At 44.9% G+C, this 21,569-nt stretch overlaps 1 protein-coding gene across 1 annotated transcript in view; it reads right to left on the bottom strand.

Moving 5' to 3' along the window:
• LOC115113757 (thrombospondin type-1 domain-containing protein 4-like) overlaps nt 1–20,808 on the bottom strand; it is a 51,892-nt gene extending 31,084 nt beyond the window's left edge. The window contains exons 1-7 of the mRNA XM_029641735.2: nt 20,532–20,808; nt 19,430–19,486; nt 19,145–19,214; nt 17,356–17,717; nt 15,905–16,853; nt 15,522–15,624; nt 13,675–13,811 (exon numbers count right to left, since the gene is read on the bottom strand). Coding sequence (XP_029497595.2) covers nt 13,675–13,811; nt 15,522–15,624; nt 15,905–16,853; nt 17,356–17,717; nt 19,145–19,214; nt 19,430–19,458 — 1,650 coding nt within the window. The 5' untranslated portion in view covers nt 19,459–19,486; nt 20,532–20,808. The remainder of the gene's footprint in view (nt 1–13,674; nt 13,812–15,521; nt 15,625–15,904; nt 16,854–17,355; nt 17,718–19,144; nt 19,215–19,429; nt 19,487–20,531) is intronic.
• Between the last annotated feature and the right edge of the window lie 761 nt (nt 20,809–21,569).

The raw sequence follows: 21,569 nt of genomic DNA, 5'->3' as shown, positions 1-21,569 counted from the left end.
GTTTCTCCTTTCCTAGGCAATCAGCAATTAGTACAGAGAGATGTGCTCTTCACCTTTGCAAGGAAATGAGCAATTAGTACTTCCGCCCCCCCCTGTTTTCTCAGCAGCAGCTGTAAGCGGCGTGTCAGAGGCGGACTCGTTGCCACACTAAGGCTGTCACCGTAACAAAAACGCTTCTGCAGAGTTGTTCTGAGAAAGGAAAGAGAGGGATCCACACCACTAGGCTCACTTGAGTATCTTACCTAGTTATTTTCAGATGATCTCCTTTTGCTCTTGCTTTGGCAACTATGTGTGTGTTTTCTATACCTGTTAGCTCCTCTCCCTGTAGGCTTTACAGATGCTCCACACCCCTTGACAGCAACCCTTCTAATTTAGTGTATCCTGCACGCACAACCCATGTGTAATTCCTGGTCTTTGGCACCGGCTGTCACCCACCAGATACCCTTGGAGAGTTCCTCAATGAGCCTGACACCTTGATAAGCTCATTTCCTGAGGATAGTTCACCGCTCTTCATATCTGGTGACTTCAACCTCCCGATGTCTGCCTTTCAATTAATTTCTTTCCAACTCTCTTTTCCTCTCCTTGCCTCTTTTGAACTTCCCTTTTTCCAGTCGCCTCCCACTCACAAGGCAGGGAATATGCTTGACCTCATCTTTACTAGAGGCTATTCACCTACTAATCTCACTGCAACCCCCCTCCAGGTCTCTGATCACTACTTTGTTTACTTTTCTGTCTCCCTCTCCTCCAACCCTAGCCACTCAGCCCCTATCCAAATGGTAATATGCCCTCGCAATCTTCACTCTCTCTCTCCCACTATTCTCTCCTCTTCTATTCTATCATCTCTCCCTTCAGCTAATTCCTTCTCCCTCCTGTCTCCTGATTCTGCATATTTGACCGTACTCTCCTCCCTTTCCACATCCTATGACTCGCACTGTCCCCTTTCCTCCCGGCCGGCTCGGTCCTACCCTCCTGCTCCGTGACTCATCGCCAGATTATAGAACAGGGCTGCGGGTAGCTGAGCGAAAATGGAGGACCTATCATCCTTTCACTTCCTCCTTTCTACCTTCTCTTCCTTTGTATCAGTTGCTAAAGACACTTTCTATCATTCTAAATTTCAAGCTTCTGCCTCTAACCCTAGGAAACTCTTTTCCACCTTCTCCTCCCTCCTTAATCCTCCACCACCTCCAGGTTGACAAAATCAGCTCCTCATTCTCTTAGCCTACTTAGTCCACTGGTCCCACACAGAACTAACCTACGCCTTGACATCTTTCTAATCTCTCTCTCCAGATTAAATCCTGCAACTAGTAAGGTCCGGCCGCCCGACAACTTTCCCGCTCGACCCGATCCCCTCCTCCTTTCTCCAGACCATCTCTGGAGGCCTTCTCCCATTCCTCACTTCCATCATCCACTCATCCCTAACTACTGGCTGCATCCTCTCTGACTTCAAAATGGCCCGAGTCGCTCCCATCCTAAAGAAACCAACACTCGACTCCTCTGACATCAAAAACTACAGACCGGTATTCCTTTCTTTTCATTCCAAAACACTTGGGTGTGCGGTCTCTGACCATCTCTCTCGCTCTCTCAGAACGATCTTCTTGACCCTAACCTGTCAGGCTTCAAGACGGGTCACTCAACTGAGACTGCTCTTCTCTGTGCCACGGAGGCTCTCCACACTGCCAAAGCTGGCTCTCTCTCCTCTGTTCTCATCCTCCTAGATCTATCTGCTGCCTTTGACACAGTGAACAATCAGATCCTCCTCTCCACCCTCTCAGGGCTGTCTCAGGCTCTGCACACTCTTGGATTGCATCCTACCTAACAGGTCGTTCCTACCAGGTGACGTGGAGAGAATCTGAGTCTGCACCATGTATTCGCACTACTGGTGTCCCCCAGAGCTCGGTTCTAGACCCCTTCCTCTTCTCTCTGTACATCAAGTCACTTGACTCTGTCATATCCTGACATGGTCTCTCCTATCATTGCTATGTGGATGACACTCAATGACTTTTCTCCTTCCCCACTTCTGACACCCAGGTGGAGACACGCAACTCTGCGTGCCTGGCAGATATCTTAGCTTGGATGTCAGCACACCACCTCAAGCTCAACGAGACAGAGCTGCTCTTCCTCCCGGGGAAGGCCTGCCCACTCAAAGTCCTCTCCAATACAGTTGACAACGCCACAGTGTCCCCCTCCCAGAGCGCAAAGAACCTTGGCGTGACCCTGGATGACACTGTGTCGTTCTCTGGAAACATCAAAGCAGTGACTAGTACTTGCAGGTTCATGCTCTAAAACATCTGTAGAGTACGACCCTACCTCATACAGGAAGCAGCACAGGTCTTAATCCAGGCCATCTGGACTACTGCAACTCGCTGTTGGTTGGTCTCCCCACTTGTGCCATCAAACGCCTGCAACTCATCCAAAACGCTGCAGCCCGCATTCCTAAATACTCCCATATTACCCCACTTCTGGCTTCCAGTCAAAGCTCGCATCCACTAGAAGACAATGGTACTTGCCTACGGAGCAGCAAGAGGATCTGCCTCTTCCTACCTTCAGGCTATGCTCAAACTCTACAACCCAAGCAATCTGTTCTGCCACCTCTGGTCCCTTACGAGAGGGCAGTGCAGCTCCCCCTCAGCCCAGCCCAAGTTCTTCTCTGTCCTGGCACCCCAATGGTGGAACCAGCTTCCCCCTGAAGCTAGGACAGCAGAGTCCCTACCCATCTTCCGAAAACATCTGAAACCCTACCTCTTCAAAGAGTATCTTAAATAATTCCACAGTACCCCCACTCGCACCCCTCCTCAATTTTTGTAAATAATATATATATACAGTGCCTTGCGAAGGTATTCGGCCCCCTTGAACTTTGCGACCTTTTGCCACATTTCAGGCTTCAAACATAAAGATATAAAACTGTATTTTTTTGTGAAGAATTAACAACAAGTGGGACACAATCATGAAGTGGAACGACATTTATTGGATATTTCAAACAAATCAAAAACTGAAAAATTGGGCGTGCAAAATTATTCAGCCCCTTTACTTTCAGTACAGCAAACTCTCTCCAGAAGTTCAGTGAGGATCTCTGAATGATCCAATGTTGACCTAAATGACTAATGATGATAAATACAATCCACCTGTGTGTAATCAAGTCTCCGTATAAATGCACCTGCACTGTGATAGTCTCAGAGGTCTGTTAAAAGCGCAGAGAGCATCATGAAGAACAAGGAACACACCAGGCAGGTCCGAGATACTGTTGTGAAGAAGTTTAAAGCCGGATTTGGATACAAAAAGATTTCCCAAGCTTTAAACATCCCAAGGAGCACTGTGCAAGCGATAATATTGAAATGGAAGGAGTATCAGACCACTGCAAATCTACCAAGACCTGGCCGTCCCTCTAAACTCTCAGCTCATACAAGGAGAAGACTGATCAGAGAAGCAGCCAAGAGGCCCATGATCACTCTGGATGAACTGCAGAGATCTACAGCTGAGGTGGGAGACTCTGTCCATAGGACAACAATCAGTCGTATATTGCACAAATCTGGCCTTTATGGAAGAGTGGCAAGAAGAAAGCCATTTCTTAAAGATATCCATAAAAAGTGTCGTTTAAAGTTTGCCACAAGCCACCTGGGAGACACACCAAACATGTGGAAGAAGGTGCTCTGGTCAGATGAAACCAAAATTGAACTTTTTGGCAACAATGCCAAACGTTATGTTTGGCGTAAAAGCAACACAGCTCATCACCCTGAACACACCATCCCCACTGTCAAACATGGTGGTGGCAGCATCATGGTTTGGGCCTGCTTTTCTTCAGCAGGGACAGGGAAGATGGTTAAAATTGATGGGAAATGGATGGAGCCAAATACAGGACCATTCTGGAAGAAAACCTGATGGAGTCTGCAAAAGACCTGAGACTGGGACGGAGATTTGTCTTCCAACAAGACAATGATCCAAAACATAAAGCAAAATCTACAATGGAATGGTTCAAAAATAAACATATCCAGGTGTTAGAATGGCCAAGTCAAAGTCCAGACCTGAATCCAATCGAGAATCTGTGCAAAGAACTGAAAACTGCTGTTCACAAATGCTCTCCATCCAACCTCACTGAGCTCGAGCTGTTTTGCAAGGAGGAATGGGAAAAAAATGTCAGTCTCTCGATGTGCAAAACTGATAGAGACATACCCCAAGCGACTTACAGCTGTAATCGCAGCAAAAGGTGGTGCTACAAAGTATTAACTTAAGGGGGCTGAATCATTTTGCACGCCCAATTTTTCAGTTTTTGATTTGTTAAAAAAGTTTGAAATATCCAATAAATGTCGTTCCACTTCATGATTGTGTCCCACTTGATGTTGATTCTTCACAAAAAAATACAGTTTATGTTTATACTTTATGTTTGAAGCCTGAAATGTGGCAAAAGGTCGCAAAGTTCAAGGGGGCCGAATACTTTCGCAAGGCACTGTATATTTACAAATTTAAAAAGCCTTTTGTGAACTAACACTCGCACTTGACTTTTTTCCCCCCTTACTAGCTCTGACTTTGCTGATAGCTACTTTATTGAGGAAATATGTAGTTACTATGACTGAAATGTGGTTGTCCCACCTAGCTATCTTAAGATGAATGCACAAAGTGGATTAAAGCATCTGCTAAATGACTAAAATGTAAATGTAAGACCAGGCTCTTTTAACTAAAGTGCCTCTTCATACCCAAAAAATGGTGGATAACATGCTGGGGCCTGGAGCTGGGGTCTGTCGTGAGAGAGACAGGGTTGTGATCTCCTCACCAGTCTGTGCCAGCCGTATTTCAGAACCTCTCATCCCCATTTTAACAAGTCAGTCGCTCCCCGCGCGGGGAATGCCTAAAACAGATGCAGCTGTCTCTTGGTCGGTGGAGGAGTTTTGCAGGGAGCGATGGGAGACTTGGCTGTGTTAGGGTTAGCCTGGCAGAGAGGGATGCAGTGGGATGCAGGCCAGCCACAGCAGCACTGGGGTGGAGAGGAGAGGGAGCCACTGCAACGTCCAGGCAGCCAGGCAGTCAAGCTCCTGACCCAGGACCCAGGGCAGGGCGGACCCATAGACTCACACAGACACACAATCTGACCTCAAACACATAATGAAAGTGAGATATGGAACAGAGACAAAGCACTGGCAAAGACACCAGTGGAGGAGCTGACTTCGACCGTCAAGACAAGGCTCTGGGGAAGAGACCACTGAATTACAGTAGTAGGAGTCTATGGTTTTACCCTGTCAGAACTGGGATGTGTGTTAGCCTACATGTTGAAACCACACTACTTTCAGCCTTTAAGAGGTCATTTTACCCTTATACTCTTGTTGTTTGAAACCATATGAAACCATATGGTACTATTGAATACATTCACAGGGAAATGTTTCTTTAACGGGTGTGAAGAAAGTTTAAAGGAAGGAACAGGAGGGTTATGTAAAGGGTATAGGGCCTAGGCTAGCACTCTATCCCCAGTGTTCAATAAAAACACAGCAAATGTGCAAATAAAAAGAGAGGTATAATGCATGTGAAAGTCTTGACCAACAGTGGATGTTGAAGATTTTTTTTTTTTTGGGGGGGGGTTCATTAAGTTACTGTTACGGTAGATGTGGTAAAATACGGTAGATGTGGTAAAATACGGTAGATGTGGTAAAATACGGTAGATGTGGTAAAATACAGTAGATGTGGTAAAATACGGTAGATGTGGTAAAATACGGTAGATGTGGTAAAATACGGTAGATGTGGTAAAATACGGTAGATGTGGTAAAAGCTTTATCTCCTAATTATCCACAGAGCACTCAGAACACACCCTCCAGCTATTAAGGTGGATCTTCAGCCCCACCATCACCCGCCAGCAGAAAAGTTGCCCTTCAAAAATACACACACCCTTCTCAAGTGCCTATCCTTGTCATGTAAAGAGAAAGAGCAGCTCAATGGAATTCCAGCCATAAAAGCAGCTTTATTTTAGCATCCATCTGAAATGTGTAACCACATTCAACGTTTTCTATGGCTCAAATCTGGGTTTTCCTTCTTTCAGCGTAAAACCTGGATCGTGTTTGAGGCGCACCGTATTCAGTGACAAGGTCCAAGCCTTTCACATTAAGCTCATGATTCATAGGTAGGTCTCAGTCTTTCCACTGTTAAGAGACAAAGGGGTATCCTAAAGAGACCTCGTTTAGCCTCTATGCATCGGTCAAACACAGTTTACAGTGCACACTACACTAATACTGTTGTACTCACTCTCATGATAAAGGCTCTTTATGAAGACAAACATCTGTTAACAAGTAGAGATATCCCTGACTATAATATATGTAGGAATATGTAACAGTCCTCTACAGAGGACAGGCTTTTCCTCTTTGTGTTATACAGAGGGGAGAAACAGCACCTGAAACAACACATTTCTTGGTAGGTAGAGTCAGTAGCACATGCACTGAGGATCATGACAACTTCAAACAGTTCCCACCAAATTGTTCTGTTTCAGGGAAAATGCAGGAAGCCGTAGAATAAGCCATAGAAGAAGCCATAGAAGAAGCCACACAGTTTTCCAGCTGCCATCTTTAGTAGTAATGCTGATCAAAAGAGCTGCTTCCAACTCATTTTCTCTGTTCTTTGCTTACTCTTTGCTTCCTCATATCAAAGACCCCAAATAACACATTTGTCACTTTACAATACCTATAGAGATATCCTACACCCTATGTAAGATTTTTCCTCTAGTGTACTGTAGAAATACCACATCAACTCAACCAGAGTAGATAGTAGCGTATGGGTACCGCGTCCAGTAACAAAAAGCCATTAGACAAGAATGGTGGATTTGAGGATGTGTCCCATGGATCTGAGTGAGATGTGTGTGAGCCCTGTGGAATTTAAGGCATCCCATGGAAAGCATCAACTAAAGCACCCGTGTAGAGAGAAGAACTTAGCAGTGTTCTCAGTCTAAAGTAATGTACTGTGGGCTCCAAAATTACTGGCACCCCTGACTGGCAATACACAAACAATACTTACAAAATATAAACATTATAATTATAGAGATAAACTCAAAATACAACATGTGAGAAATACTGTACTTTATTAATGTTTCTATGGAACCAAACAAAATCATACAACTATTTAATACAAAATACATTTCACCAAAATCAAACTTTCAAAATGATTGGCACTCCTCATTTAGTACTCTGGCAAGGATAACAGCCTGGTCTTTTCCTGTAATGTTTGACCAGGTTAAGGAACACATTTGAAGGGATTTTGGACCATTCCTCTATGCAGATCCTTTCAAGATCCTTCACATTCTCGGCTTTGCGCTTATCAACTGTCTTCTTCAACTCAGCCCACAGGTTTTCCATTGGATTGAGGTCCGGCGACTGAGATGGACATGGCAGAACATTGATGTTGTTGTCACAGAACCATTTCTGTGTGGATCTTGAGGTATGTTTTGTTGGAAAGTCCACCTACGGCCAAGTCCCAGCCTTCTGGCAGAGGCAACCAGATTGTCAGCCAAAATTGCCTGATACTTGGTGGAATTCATTATGCCATCAGTCTTAACCAGTGCTCCTGGACCTCTGTAATTAAAACAGCCGCAAAACATCACTGACCCACCACCATATTTCACCGTGGGTATGAGGTGCTTCTCCTTGTATGCATCCCTGTTTCGACGCCAAACATGCCGATGCTGTATCTGACCAAAATGTTACATTTTGGTCTCATCTGACCAGAGCACCTTCTTCCAGTCATAATTTAAATGATGTTTGGCAAACTCAAAGCGCTTGCGTCTGTGTCTTGGGATCAGAAAGGGTTTTCTTCTGTCAACCCTTCCAAAGAGCCTGTGGTTGTGGAGGTGACGTCTGATAGTGCTTTTTGAAACCTGGTGACCCCAAGACGCCACCAAGGCCTGCAATTCTTTCACAGTGATTCTTGGGGATTTTGTTGCTTCTCTCAACATCCTCCTCCCTATCCTGGGGGGCAAACTGCATTTGCGTCCTCTACCCGTGAGGTTTTCAACTGTTCCATATCTTTTGAATGTTATAATAATTGCCCTGACAGTGCTCAATTGTATATTCAATCGTTTGTGGATGTTCTTGTAGCCATTACCAGATTTATGAAGGTCTACAACTGTCACGCCCTGGCCATAGAGAGGCTTTTATTCTCTATTTTGGTTAGGCCAGGGTGTGACTAGGGTAGGCATTCTAGTTTCTTTATTTCTATGTTTTCTGTTTCTATGTTATGGCCGGGTGTGGTTCTCAATCAGGGACAGCTGTCTATCGTTGTCTCTGATTGGGAATCATATTTAGGCAGCCTGTTTTTCCACCTTAGTTGTGGGTAGTTGACTTTGTTAGTGGCCTGTATTGCCCTAGTAAGTGTCGGTTTTGGTATTACTTGTTTTTGTTGGTGACATTTATAACATTAAAAAGAAATGTACGCTCACCATGCTGCACCTTGGTCCGGTCGTTTCCCTGACGACGTTCGGGATAACAACCATCTGTCTCTTTTGAACTGCCAGTTATTTTGTTTCCTTCATGGTGTTGGATGACAAAGGGATATTGCCTGCGTGTTACCTAATCAACAAATCAAATGAAATTTATTTGTCACATACACATGGTTAGCAGATGTTAATGCGAGTGTAGCGAAATGCTTGTGCTTCTAGTTCCGACAATGCAGTAATAACCAACGAGTAATCTAACCTAACAATTCCAAAACTACTACCTTATACACACAAGTGTAAAGGGATAAAGAATATGTACATAAAGATATATGAATGAGTGATGGTACAGAACGGCATAGGCAAGATGCAGTACATGGTATCGAGTACAGTATATACATATGAGATGAGTAATGTAGGGTATGTAAACATTATATTAAGTAGCATTGTTTAATATAATGTTTACATACCCTACATTACTCATCTCTACTCATCTACCCTAGTGAAACAGGGAGTGAAGTAATGGCTCAATATAGTTCCTTAAGACTTAAATAAGAGGAATTTAATTCCTGGTTAAATTTTGGTAGATGTGATTTATTTTGTGAAACCTTGATTTGGAGGACATAGATTTTTTTTTAAATCAATAAATGATTTTGGTGGGTTCCATTGAAACATTAATAAAGTACAGTATATCTCATTTGTATTTTGAGTTTATCGCTATAATGATATTGTTTATATATATTTTTTAAGTATTGTTTGTGCATTGCCAGTCAGGGGTGCCAGTAATTCTGGAGCTCACTGTATGTAATACATCTATTGCATTTAGCAAAGCGACATACAATGTTATGTATGGGTGGCCCCGGGAATCAAACCCACCATCCTGGCGCCATGCTCTACCAACTGAGCTAACAGGACTGTAACAGGACTGTGGTAGTAGAATATGGTTTACTACTCTCTCACTGACAGAGATAGACACCTCTCTAGCTCTGAGAATACCTCCATGCCGGATGGTTCTAGTGCTGCTATGAAATCTGGCACCATTCTGTTAAATTTCTTACGAGCCTTAGGAGATCACAGTGGGCCACACGCCAAGAGTCATTCAATGTCATTCATTTCACCATTTATGTTGAGCTATCTATTCAAGTGTGTAGTGCAATTCCACAGTTATGTTGAGCTTTTTAACTAAGAGTGCATTGCATTTAACCCAGTTCCACAGCCCTGAGGCGGCTCATTGGAGCCAAGGCATCACAGCTGTAGGAAGACCAATCTTAATACAAAGCAACTCTGAGCACAAAGAGACTACAGAACAGACCAAGTGTTTAGCCAGCTAGGCTCTCTTACATTCAGCATGCAGCCTGCCTGTCTCACAGTAAACACAGGGACTTAATAGGAACCAATACAAGCAGGCTTTACTGACATTTTTAACCGATGACTACTGGATATCTGCCAAATCCTTTTTTTAAACTATCTAGGGCCATTTGGAAGAAAGAAGATGTTCAGTTTTTCTGACATTCTCTAATATTCTGATTCTCAACTCACTGCCTGACTAACAGTATGAGCTCTGAGACATGGACCTAAAGGAAATGTCACCATGTTTACTGAGCTATAAAGTCTGACTGATATATCATCAAAGTGGGTCAGGAACATGAGCAAGAGGCATGCAGGGACACCTTAGGTCAGAGGTCAGATTGAGAGCTAGGTTCAAATCAAATCAAATCAAATTTTATTTGTCACATACACATGGTTAGCAGATGTTAATGCGAGTGTAGCGAAATGCTTGTGCTTCTAGTTCCGACAATGCAGTGATAACCAACAAGTAATCTAACTAACAATTCCAAAACTACTGTCTTATACACAGTGTAAGGGGATAAGGAATATGTACATAAGGATATATGAATGAGTGATGGTACAGAGCAGCATACAGTAGATGGTATCGAGTACAGTATATACATATGAGATGAGTATGTAGACAAAGTAAACAAAGTGGCATAGTTAAAGTGGCTAGTGACATAAGAATGCAGTCGATGATCTAGAGTACAGTATATACATATGCATATGAGATGAATAATGTAGGGTAAGTAACATTATATAAGGTAGCATTGTTTAAAGTGGCTAGTGATATATTTACATCATTTCCCATCAATTCCCATTATTAAAGTGGCTGGAGTTGGGTCAGTGTCAATGACAGTGTGTTGGCAGCAGCCACTCAATGTTAGTGGTGGCTGTTTAACAGTCTGATGGCCTTGAGATAGAAGCTGTTTTTCAGTCTCTCGGTCCCAGCTTTGATGCACCTGTACTGACCTCGCCTTCTGGATGATAGCGGGGTGAACAGGCAGTGGTTCGGGTGGTTGATGTCCTTGATGATCTTTATGGCCTTCCTGTAACATCGGGTGGTGTAGGTGTCCTGGAGGGCAGGTAGTTTGCCCCCGGTGATGCGTTGTGCAGACCTCACTACCCTCTGGAGAGCCTTACGGTTGAGGGCGGAGCAGTTGCCGTACCAGGCGGTGATACAGCCCGCCAGGATGCTCTCGATTGTGCATCTGTAGAAGTTTGTGAGTGCTTTTGGTGACAAGCCGAATTTCTTCAGCCTCCTGAGGTTGAAGAGGCGCTGCTGCGCCTTCTTCACGACGCTGTCAGTGTGAGTGGACCAATTCAGTTTGTCTGTGATGTGTATGCCGAGGAACTTAAAACTTGCTACCCTCTCCACTACTGATCCATCGATGTGGATAGGGGGGTGTCCCCTCTGCTGTTTCCTGAAGTCCACAATCAACTCCTTAGTTTTGTTGTTTATCATATTGATCCGGGATGGACCACACAAAAGGCATGTGTTTAGCCAGACTAATAGAAAGAGTAGAGGATCAATATTTATTTATTCAACCTGTATTTAGCCAGGTAAATCATTGAGAACAAATGATCTACTGCAATAATACAGGGATTGTCACTGAGCCTAATTTAGGTCAAACCTGTCTGTGTCTGCAGTGTGTATTTAGGACTGTAGAGCTATAGGGCTATGAGTGGGCAGGATGCCAAGCTCTCCAGGATCTGCAGTGGGAAACTCTACTTATCTATTGGTGTGTGGTACACATAAATAAACACACATACTCCTGCATTATACGCCCCAGCACCACCTCTCATCACATTTGAAAATCACCCCCATCCGCACACACACACATACACACTCACACACACCCTGAGCTTATAAAACACAGCAACACAGAGTTCAGACAAGGCAGAAACAGATCTGGGCTCTACTCTATGCAACATGTCTATAGGATAAATCTGATTGAGCTCAAAGAGAATGCAGCCATAAGCCTCTGCAGACACATTGTGAAATAAGAGAGTCAAAGTTTAACCATACAAAGTAAAGAGATGCCTGCTGCAAACTGACTCCAGCTCCACACAGAGGGCAGAATAAACAGAGCCTTTGGTTACAGCTACAATAGGAGATGTGATTTTATTGTACGCAAGCAAAAAGGGCCAAGGCAGGAAAAGCAGATGTTTCAGTGTCTATGTCATCAGTCTACTTTGGTCTCCTCAATATAATTTATGACAGCATCTCACTGCTACTATGGGATGTGCCCTGACCTGCTGAATATATTCCCTAGGTGAGTATACACAGAAATCAGGCCTCAATACGTTCCCTAGTAGTGAGAGAGAGAGAGTACAGAATGGTCCCTGGTTGGTTTAGCTCACAATGTGTAGCAGATGGTGAAGTTACTGTCGGAAATACTAAAGCACTGTCGGAAATGCCTAGGCTTTCTGGGTAAGTGGTGTTGACGTTGGCGTCGGTTCAAATCCAGGGTCCGCCTTATACACAAGTAAACCTACTGGGAAACTCACTGCAGGGTATCAGAGACAGAGCCAAAAAGGACCCAGACACATAGAGTACAGTACACACTGCAGTTCATACCACACCCACTGACCACAGCAGTATAAGCTAGAGTACAGTCCAATACAGTAGAGTACAGTACACACTGCAGTTCATACCACACCCACAGACCACAGCAGTATAAGCTACAGTAGAGTACAGTCCAATACAGTAGAGTACAGTCGAGCAGTCCAGTCCAGAAAGTCTAGTCCAGACTACTGTCCATACCACAACAGTGTAAGTTTCAGTACAGTCCAGTTCAGTACAGTACAGTGCACACTGCAGTCCATACCACAACAGTGTAAGTTTCAGTACAGTCCAGTTCAGTGCAGTGCAGTACAGTATAGTAGAGTACAGTACAGTGCACACTGCAGTCCATACCACAACAGTGTAAGTTTCAGTACAGTCCAGTTCAGTGCAGTACAGTATAGTAGAGTACAGTACAGTGCACACTGCAGTCCATACCACACCCACAGACCAGCTGCATGAATACTGAGTGAGATCCCACCCCGGCCACATAAAAGCGGACCACTCCCTCCATGGGGTCAGCTAGTCACCACACTGCCCAGATATCTATCGGCTGGAGGGCTGAAGGTCTGGTGAGAACACTGGCCCCTGTGATAAATCACAATTTCACTGATATTAAAAGTGGAAATTACTTAAAGCTAATATGAGATCAGAGGGACTCTTTATCTTGATTAAATCTTAATATAGTAAAGATCTCCATGGGGGAAAAATGTGGTTGAGAGCGCAGCAAATTGGGTTGAAGGGAGACTCAGAGGCAAGCACGAGTTCCTAGAGCGCAACTTGGAAAGGGTTCACTCAGAATTGTGGCTTAAAATCATATTGGAAAAACATCTCTAAGAGTTCAATCCTGATGAAATAAGAAGTAAAACGTATCCAGCTGCACACTGGACACAGCCAGTCAATAGCACAGGTTTACACAGGGACTGTTGTCTTTCCAAGTTCTGGCCACAGGTGTGTTTTAGAGATGTATATAAAAAATCAAGTCAAAGGAACAAATATGTCCATCATAATCCTTCATTGAGATCCCAGATCCTGGACTCAGAACCCAATCACCCCAAACTGACCTCTGTTTCACTCCTCATGGACAGATAACAGTGTTATACTCTGCTGCCCTCTGCTGGTTATATATAATTGATTAAATGTCTTTAATAAAATGTGCTGTCATCTTGCATTTGGATGCAGTTGATCTTGAGAACTCTTTTGGGGCCGTGTTTTCTCGTGTATGAAGGTTTGTGTGGAATGATGTCAACATTTCATCTCAATGAATTAAGCTTTTCTTTCCTCTGATTCCATCCATCCTGTCACTGTTCTGTTCTATTCTGAGTGGTTTGGCAGGAGTCCACAGGCCTGGCCAGGCCACTGGTAAATGAGTTAAGTGTCCTACCTGACACCTCCCTGCCACACAGATGGAAGTCTCGTTCTGGCCGCACGGCGTCCCATCGATGACCCTATCCGACTGACGCACGTAGAAGCGGAAACCGATCGCACGACAGTTGAGCTCACAACGCTGGTCCCCTGAAACTGTGACAGAGGAGACACAGAAATGAATGATTTGATATGATTTATGAGTACAAAACATTATCTCTCTCTGGTAGGGTGCCTGGCAGGGCTGTAAATGTACATTGTTCAATGTAGGTGGACAAGCTGGGTAGACTGCTGCATTAGAACTGTGATCTAGTGCAGTAATTGGTGAAGAGATTGTTGAGTTGTTTTCTTCCATTGAGCCATGCTGCCATCTAGCAACTGATGGAGTGGACTAAATACTGGCACGTCCTCACAATTATCCTGTGATTACAAGTGATGAGTAAATCAATGTCTGCAGTGTGCCTTCTACAGTAATGCTGTGTTGTGAAAGGTAATGCCAAGCAACAACGAGGGATTCAAGGAAAGCTAACCAAATTCTTAATAAATCCAAGGGATCAAGGGAAGTTAACAGGTTATTTGCTCCTCTCTGGCATTAGTGGTAATTAGAACCACAGATCTCTGGGTGGTGTATCTTGTGTGGGAGGGAGGCAGATGCCCTCCAGGCCTGGAAACCACTGGGAGTTGGCAGGCAGTGGGGTGTATGTAACGTCAGGTTTGTAATCCACCTGCACTTGGACTTCACTCAGATGTTTTGTCCATTAGCTCATGAGGTTACAAGGACAGCTATTGCTAAAAGTGTTGTAATTGCATGTTCATGTGTTTGAGATTTTTTTTAAAAATTTTATTTCACCTTTATTTAACCAGGTAGGCTAGTTGAGAACACCTTTATTTAACCAGGTAGGCTAGTTGAGAACAAGTTCTCATTTGCAACTGCGACCTGGCCAAGATAAAGCATAGCAGTGTGAACAGACAACACAGAGTTACACATGGAGTAAACAATTAACAAGTCAATAACACAGTAGAAAAAAAAGGGGAGTCTATATACATTGTGTGCAAAAGGCATGAGGAGGTAGACGAATAATTACAATTTTGCAGATTAACACTGAAGTGATAAATGATCAGATGGTCATGTACAGGTAGAGATATTGGTGTGCAAAAGAGCAGAAAAGTAAATAAATAAAAACAGTACGGGGATGAGGTAGGTAAAAATAGGTGGGCTGTTTACCGATAGACTATGTACAGCTGCAGCGATCGGTTAGCTGCTCAGATAGCAGATGTTTGAAGTTGGTGAGGGAGATAAAAGTCTCCAACTTCAGCGATTTTTGCCATTCGTTCCAGTCACAGGCAGCAGAGAACTGGAACGAAAGGCGGCCAAATGAGGTGTTGGCTTTAGGGATGATCAGTGAGATACACCTGCTGGAGCGCGTGCTACGGATGGGTGTTGCCATCGTGACCAGTGAACTGAGATAAGGCGGAGCTTTACCTAGCATGGACTTGTAGATGACCTGGAGCCAGATAGGTATCAAGCAAACTTGACCTGTCCTCATCAACTAAAGTGAAGTTGTTTGAGCTTTATTCTAGTCATACGTCTGCAGTAAATACCATTCACTCCAACAGAGAGAAGAAAAACATCAAATGTTAATCAGTATCCTAAAAGTAATTGTCTATCCTTGAGGTGTTTTGACTGTTGCTTGGATACTTAAGACACCTAGATCTCTAAACAGCTAAACAACATCTGGCAGCTCAGGACATTCATCAAAATGGCCGAGACAGGTGACATACTTTGGCGCTTACATCACCACACACCTTGGATAATATTGTCCAACACCAAGGCAATATGAAAAACATGACAAGACCCTCCCATACCTTCATTGAAAGGCTCCCACTCGTACAGTCGACCCATGAAGGGATAGCTGTTGTAGGAAGAACACTGCACCGCTCTGATGTGTCTACTGGCTGGAGGACAGGCCTGGACAGACATATAGACAGATAGAGAGTGAATATGTGTCCCCCGGCCTACTAAGTCCAGAAATGGCCACATTCTCCCCCAAGGTAAATTCCAGTCTTTACAATCGCAGCCCAGCATTGTCAACCATCGCAACATCTCCACTATATCTGTCTTATCAGACCTCATCTTCCTTAATAACCTCCATGCTTTACCCTTCATGATTGATTTAGCTGTTTAGCTGTGGGTTACAGTGAGGGATTCATTCATAAATGATCATAAGTGATGGCTGAACCATTCTTACATCGGTGTTGCAAATCTTGTACTGGTTGTGCTCTCCCACACAGGAGGAGGTGGGCAGTGGGTTGTAGGGCCGTCCAAAGGGTTGCTGAGCCGCTGAGGCCTGGCTGGATGAGTGCTGCTGCTCCTGCCTAGGTTGGTGCCTCTGGCTGGGCTGGTAGAGTGAGGAGGACCAGGGTGGGTTAGAATTGGGCTGGGGGGCTGGGTTGGGGTTAGAGTCAGGGTTAGACCTGGGCTGGGGGGCTGGGTTGGGGTTAGAGTTAGGGCTAGCCCTGGGCTGGGGGGCTGGATTAAGGTTAGACCTATGCTGGGGGGCTGGGTTAGGGTTAGAGTTAGGGTTAGCCCTGGGCTGGGAGGCTTGATTAGGGTTAGCCCTGGGAGGGGAGGCTGGGTTAGGGTTAGACTTGGGCTGGGAGGCTGGGTTAGGGTTAGCCCTGGGCTGGGGGGCTGGTTTTGGGTTAGAGTTAGGGTTAGCCCTGGGCTGGGAGGCTGGATTAAGGTTAGACCTATGCTGGGGGGCTGGGTTAGGGTTAGAGTTAGGGTTAGCCCTGGGAGGGGAGGCTGGGTTAGGGTTAGACTTGGGCTGGGAGGCTGGGTTAGGGTTAGAGTTATGGTTAGCCCTGGGAGGGGTGGCTGGGTTAGGGTTCGACCTGGGAAGGGAGGCTGGGTTAGGGTTAGACCTGGGTTGGGGGTCTGGGGGCTGGTGATGGACTGGGCTGTAGCTGTGGAGATGGGGGTTGTTGTAGGGCGGCCGGTAGGGGTTAGGCCTGTGGCCTCCGTGCCTGGTGGCTGACGGGCTGGGGTCAGAGAGTGGGGAGCGTCTCTGTCTGTGGGAGAGACCAGTCCCTGTCTCTATCCCAGACCTCTGGCCTGTGTCTGTCTGGAGAGACACAACGTAAGGCATCCTCCCATAGCCATACTTCCCTGGAATGATGGGACTGTCACTGCCCCTCCTGAAAAACACACACACACACAAACAACACACACACACACACACGGGTAAAGACAATTGTCTGTGCTAAATAACCTCCACTTACGGCACTTGTTTACATTCAAAATGTGTTGACTGGACTATCAAAGACTGTCAAACAAAATGTCAAAGATACACAGCGGATGGAAGCAGATGGATATTACTATCAGCAAACAAGCGCCGAGCAGAGAGTGCTTTGTCTGGAGACTTGGATTCCTACGTCAACAACCCCCCATTACTCAACTGTCAGCTCTATTTATTTAAAAGCTTTTTAACTCGAGCTCACAGGAAGGAGGCCACAAACCCGCCAAGCACAAGCCGAGCCATTGACTCCATAAAAGAATAGCTTTACACTGGAGGGGAGTCCAATGGACCATGGGGTGAGCTGGAGCTCCACAGGGACACTTTTAGACTGGGCATTAAACACAGGCCAGACTGAAAGACAGAGACAGGCCCCTGTCTGTATGGTGTGATAGATACTGTACCTGTGTCCAGCATGGGCCTCTCTGTCTCTCTGCTGGTCCCTCAGCTCTCCTCGGCTGGCCAAGCTGGTGTTGCTGTTGGACGGTGGGGGTCTCCCAGGGTTGGTGCGGTGCAGTGGGACAGTGGGTCTTAGGGCAGACACTACATGGCCTGGGTTCTGGTTGGGGTGGTGGCCATCCGGCCTGGAGGGGTAAGCAACAGCACCCATGGAGGGGGTGTGGGAGGGTAGGCAGGGTCGGTTCTGTTCCTGAACCCCTCCCCCACAGGAGCGGGAGCAGGAGGACCAAGGCCCCCAGGAGCCCCAGGAGCCTGGGGCCCCACCCTGCATTCCTCCAGCCTCCTGCTGCTCTGCCCTTTGAGGAACCTGCAGGAACATCCTGAGTTAAAGCCCTACACCACCCACAGCATGGATAGCATGAAACAGATACCACTTAAGAGCAGAGTAGAGAAGAAAAAGAATAACATCATTATTCATGAAAGACTTGAAGCCAATGAGATAATGACCTCATGTCATCAACAACGGTTTTCTTTCTCCCTCGCTGTGTATGCGATGAGCTTCTGTTCATGTCGGATAAAACCCAGATTTGTCTGATTAGAGGTTGTCTGTTACTCTCCCATCCCCTACTGACTACCTGCATATCCCTCTGTTGACTCTAGCCCTCTGTGTAAAGCTGCCAGAGACGTATTAGCGCCTTAGTGGCTATCACTGCACTCTCTGTCTCAGGACCCTGCGCCAGCCAACCCTGCCCTACACCAGCCAGCTTTGCCTAAGGAGCCGCAAAGAAGGAAATCCAGCTCTTTAAGAGCCACTTTGTCTACATTCATCCTGTCCTCTGTGAGCTTACACATGCACATGGTAAAGGCTCAGCCTCCCTTTGGCGTTGAGAAGACTGTAAGAGAATACCCAAACGGTAGGGATAGTAGGGAGAGTTGGCAGATAGCTATCCTTCTGTCAGTCACCGACATGGGGCTATTCAGAGATCACTCAGACCATGGCCTCTCCTCGCTGCAGCCTTTGTAACTCTACTCCACTGTCATCTCCAGGGTCAGCCATGGGTCAAACAGCTGGACTCCTGGAAACGCAAAGGGCCAACAGAGACAAACTCTCTCCCAGAGAGGAATGCCCCATCCGACAGTTAGCCTGTCCATCTCCCTCTCTCTCTCTCTCTATCTCTCCCTCTATCTCTCCCTCTCCCTCTCCCCCCCCTTCCCAAGCCACTCTTCATTTCTCATAGCACTGAGGTTGAAGGGGATGTATTGCTGACTGCTGGTATGATCCTCTACATGTTCCCCAGTGTTGGACAACGTATTTTCACCACTGCTCTCCTGTGAGTGGACAGATTTACACCCGGATCGGATTCCCCTGGGGGGGCATCCTTCCTCAATGACTGATTGCATGTTTAAATGGCCCGAGATAGACTAGTGTTGTATTTAATGGCTTTGTGGTTGAACAATATCATCACGGCAGCAGACACTATAAACTTCCCCTGTACAGTTGAAAGGATATGCATCCTCTGTGAACTGGAGGGTGTTAATTGGCTACAGTTACGATCGGAAGACAAGATCATGCCTTCTTTGGCAGTTCAGATTCCGTGAGTCTGTGCCAACTGGCGTGAGATGATGATAAAGGCGAGTGAAAAATGGATTCTCAGGCTGCAAACACATGAGGGAGGTCTATCGTCCTGTGCTTGGGGATGTCAAACAGACCACACACATGTTAAAACTCCACCCAGCAAAACCCCCTCCCTGCTCCCCTTCTCCCGTCTGCTGACCCCCAGCCACTCTACTGACCTTCCTGTGGTCTATAGTGAGTTGGCAATCCAGGGGATTTGGCCTGAGCAGCAGCAGAAGCATGGAAACTCTGTGTGTGACAGATAGCATACTGAGCTATTATACATTTAACAGCTTTTTTACAGAGAAAAAGTATTAGAATCTCAAATGGAGACAATTAAAACAAAAGGATTAAATTGAGTCATGCATAGTGCATGATCGGCAGCTGCAGTGTGATACAACATGTTTAAGATGAGTCTGTTCAGTGTACACCAAAGTGATTGTAAGTGACAAGTGATATCTCACCTCAGAATCCAGATACAAAGTCCCCTCATATCTCCTAGATTTTGAGGGTTACAGTACCTAAAAAAAGGATATGTTGTATTTGCAGACATAATGACATTAATAACACAGCAATAAAGCAGTAATATCATATTTAATACAACACTTTCTCCTCAAGACCACATGCAGTGTCTGGTCTGCTCTTTAGTGTCTCAGTTTGTCTGAAGGTCCTGGCCATAGACTCAGGGGAACATGGCTTCTGCCCACTTGACCATGTGTGTTGACCATTGACCCTTACCCTGGTCCTAATGATGGGCCACCCACTGAAACAGGACTCCATTTTCAGATGGCTGGACTGCAGGGACACTTTTATCACTGTGCGTGTAGTAAAAACTCATCTGTGATGTATCTCTCAAAATAAACCACACTTGGTATGATGAATGTGGGGGTTTAAAGATCCCAACTTAAACATAGTTGTTTTGTTTGTCTCACACTGGTGCAATTCCACTCCATGTGAGGTTTGGAATTAAATTAAATAAATAATATTCACAATATCTATTTACTTTATTTTCACAAAAGCCTAGAATTTAATTTATCCAAAAACATGTAGGATATGCCTATTACTTCAAACGTCTTTAAAACGTATTATGAGGCTGGGCTATTACAAATATGATTTAGTTATGGTAAACACCATCACAATTGCAGGCATGTATATATCTGTGCTATCAACAAATAGAAAGCTGGCTGCACCCTGCGCAAAAAGATCGACATTCTGTCAAACACGACAGGGACGGGACAGGAGGCTCTCGTCCAGGCTGAGGGGTTTTGATTTAAAGTGTGAGCGCGCAGTAGCGAGCCATTAAATTACACTTTCAAAATATGAAATCCTTAGCGATTTAATAGAAACATAGCATGTAGGCTACCATTTGAATTTTCTTTGAAAGAAATTAGTCGACAAAACAAAAACACTATAAGGATAATTATGGATAAATTACTAAAATGTCAATAATTTAATCAATTGCATTATATGTTTCCTTATGTATTATATTATTACGATTAAGCTATTATGATTATTATTAGGCCTATATTATTACACTTTCATAAAACGTAAATGGTCTGTTCCTACCTTGGATGACTGTTTGTGTTTGCTATCTTGTTGCTTTCTCCAGTGCAGTATTGCTGCTTCTCAATGGTAAATTGTGGCGCCAGTTATCCTCATAATCCAAGCTATCGACAGAGTTCAATCCAGGTGTAAAAAAGTTACTACAACCGAATCAGTTAATCCATTTTAAAACCGCTCCAAATATCCAAACGTTCTGTAAACGTGCTGGTCACTGGTCAACATGACATTATTCCGTTCATTTTCACTCTCTCTCACGCACGCTCTCTGTATCCCTGGCGTCCTGAAACACAATTCTACTCAGAGAGAGAATGAAAGTCATGGGAACGACAGAGAAGAAAACAACTTGTTGCGCCCCCTGCTGCCTCTCTTACTCTCTCTACTGTATAAACTGAGTGTACAAAACACCCCGCATGGTGTGGGCATGGACTCTACAAGGTGTTGAAGGCTTTCCACAGGGATGCTGGCCCATGTTGACTCCAATGCTTCCCACAGTTGTGTCAAGTTGGCTGGATGTTCTTTGGGTGGTGGACCATTCTTGATACACACGGGAAACTGTTGAGCATGAAAAACCCAGCAGCATTGCAGTTCTTGACACAAAACAGTGCTCCTGACACCTACTACCATACCCCATTCAAAGGCACTTAAATATTGTGTCTTGCCCATTCACCCTCTGAATGGCACACATACATAACCCATGTCTCAATTGTCTCAAGGCTTAAAAATCCTTCTTTAACCTGTCTCCTCCCCTTCGTCTACACTGATTAAAGTGGATTTAACAAGTGACCACCTGGATTCACCTGGTCAGTCTATGTCATGGAAATAGCAGGTGTCCTTAATGTTTTGTACACTAAGTGTATATATTTTTCTAAATGTTTTATTAACTCAGAAATCTGTCTAGTTCCTAAGGTTTGTCAGACTTTCATAATCATCTATAAGATATGTTCTCCTCCTCCGGTAGAGTCTCTGAGAGTCTTTCTCTCCTGGATGGCCACTACCATCCTCTCACTGCTGAAATATGGACTATGCCAATTCTTCATGATT

The sequence above is a fragment of the Oncorhynchus nerka genome, linkage group LG28 (genome assembly GCF_034236695.1).
Source record: "Oncorhynchus nerka isolate Pitt River linkage group LG28, Oner_Uvic_2.0, whole genome shotgun sequence".
Taxonomy (NCBI): Eukaryota; Metazoa; Chordata; class Actinopteri; order Salmoniformes; family Salmonidae; genus Oncorhynchus; species Oncorhynchus nerka.
Note: the sequence above shows the minus strand (reverse complement) of the source record. Positions and strands in the feature narration are given on the sequence as shown.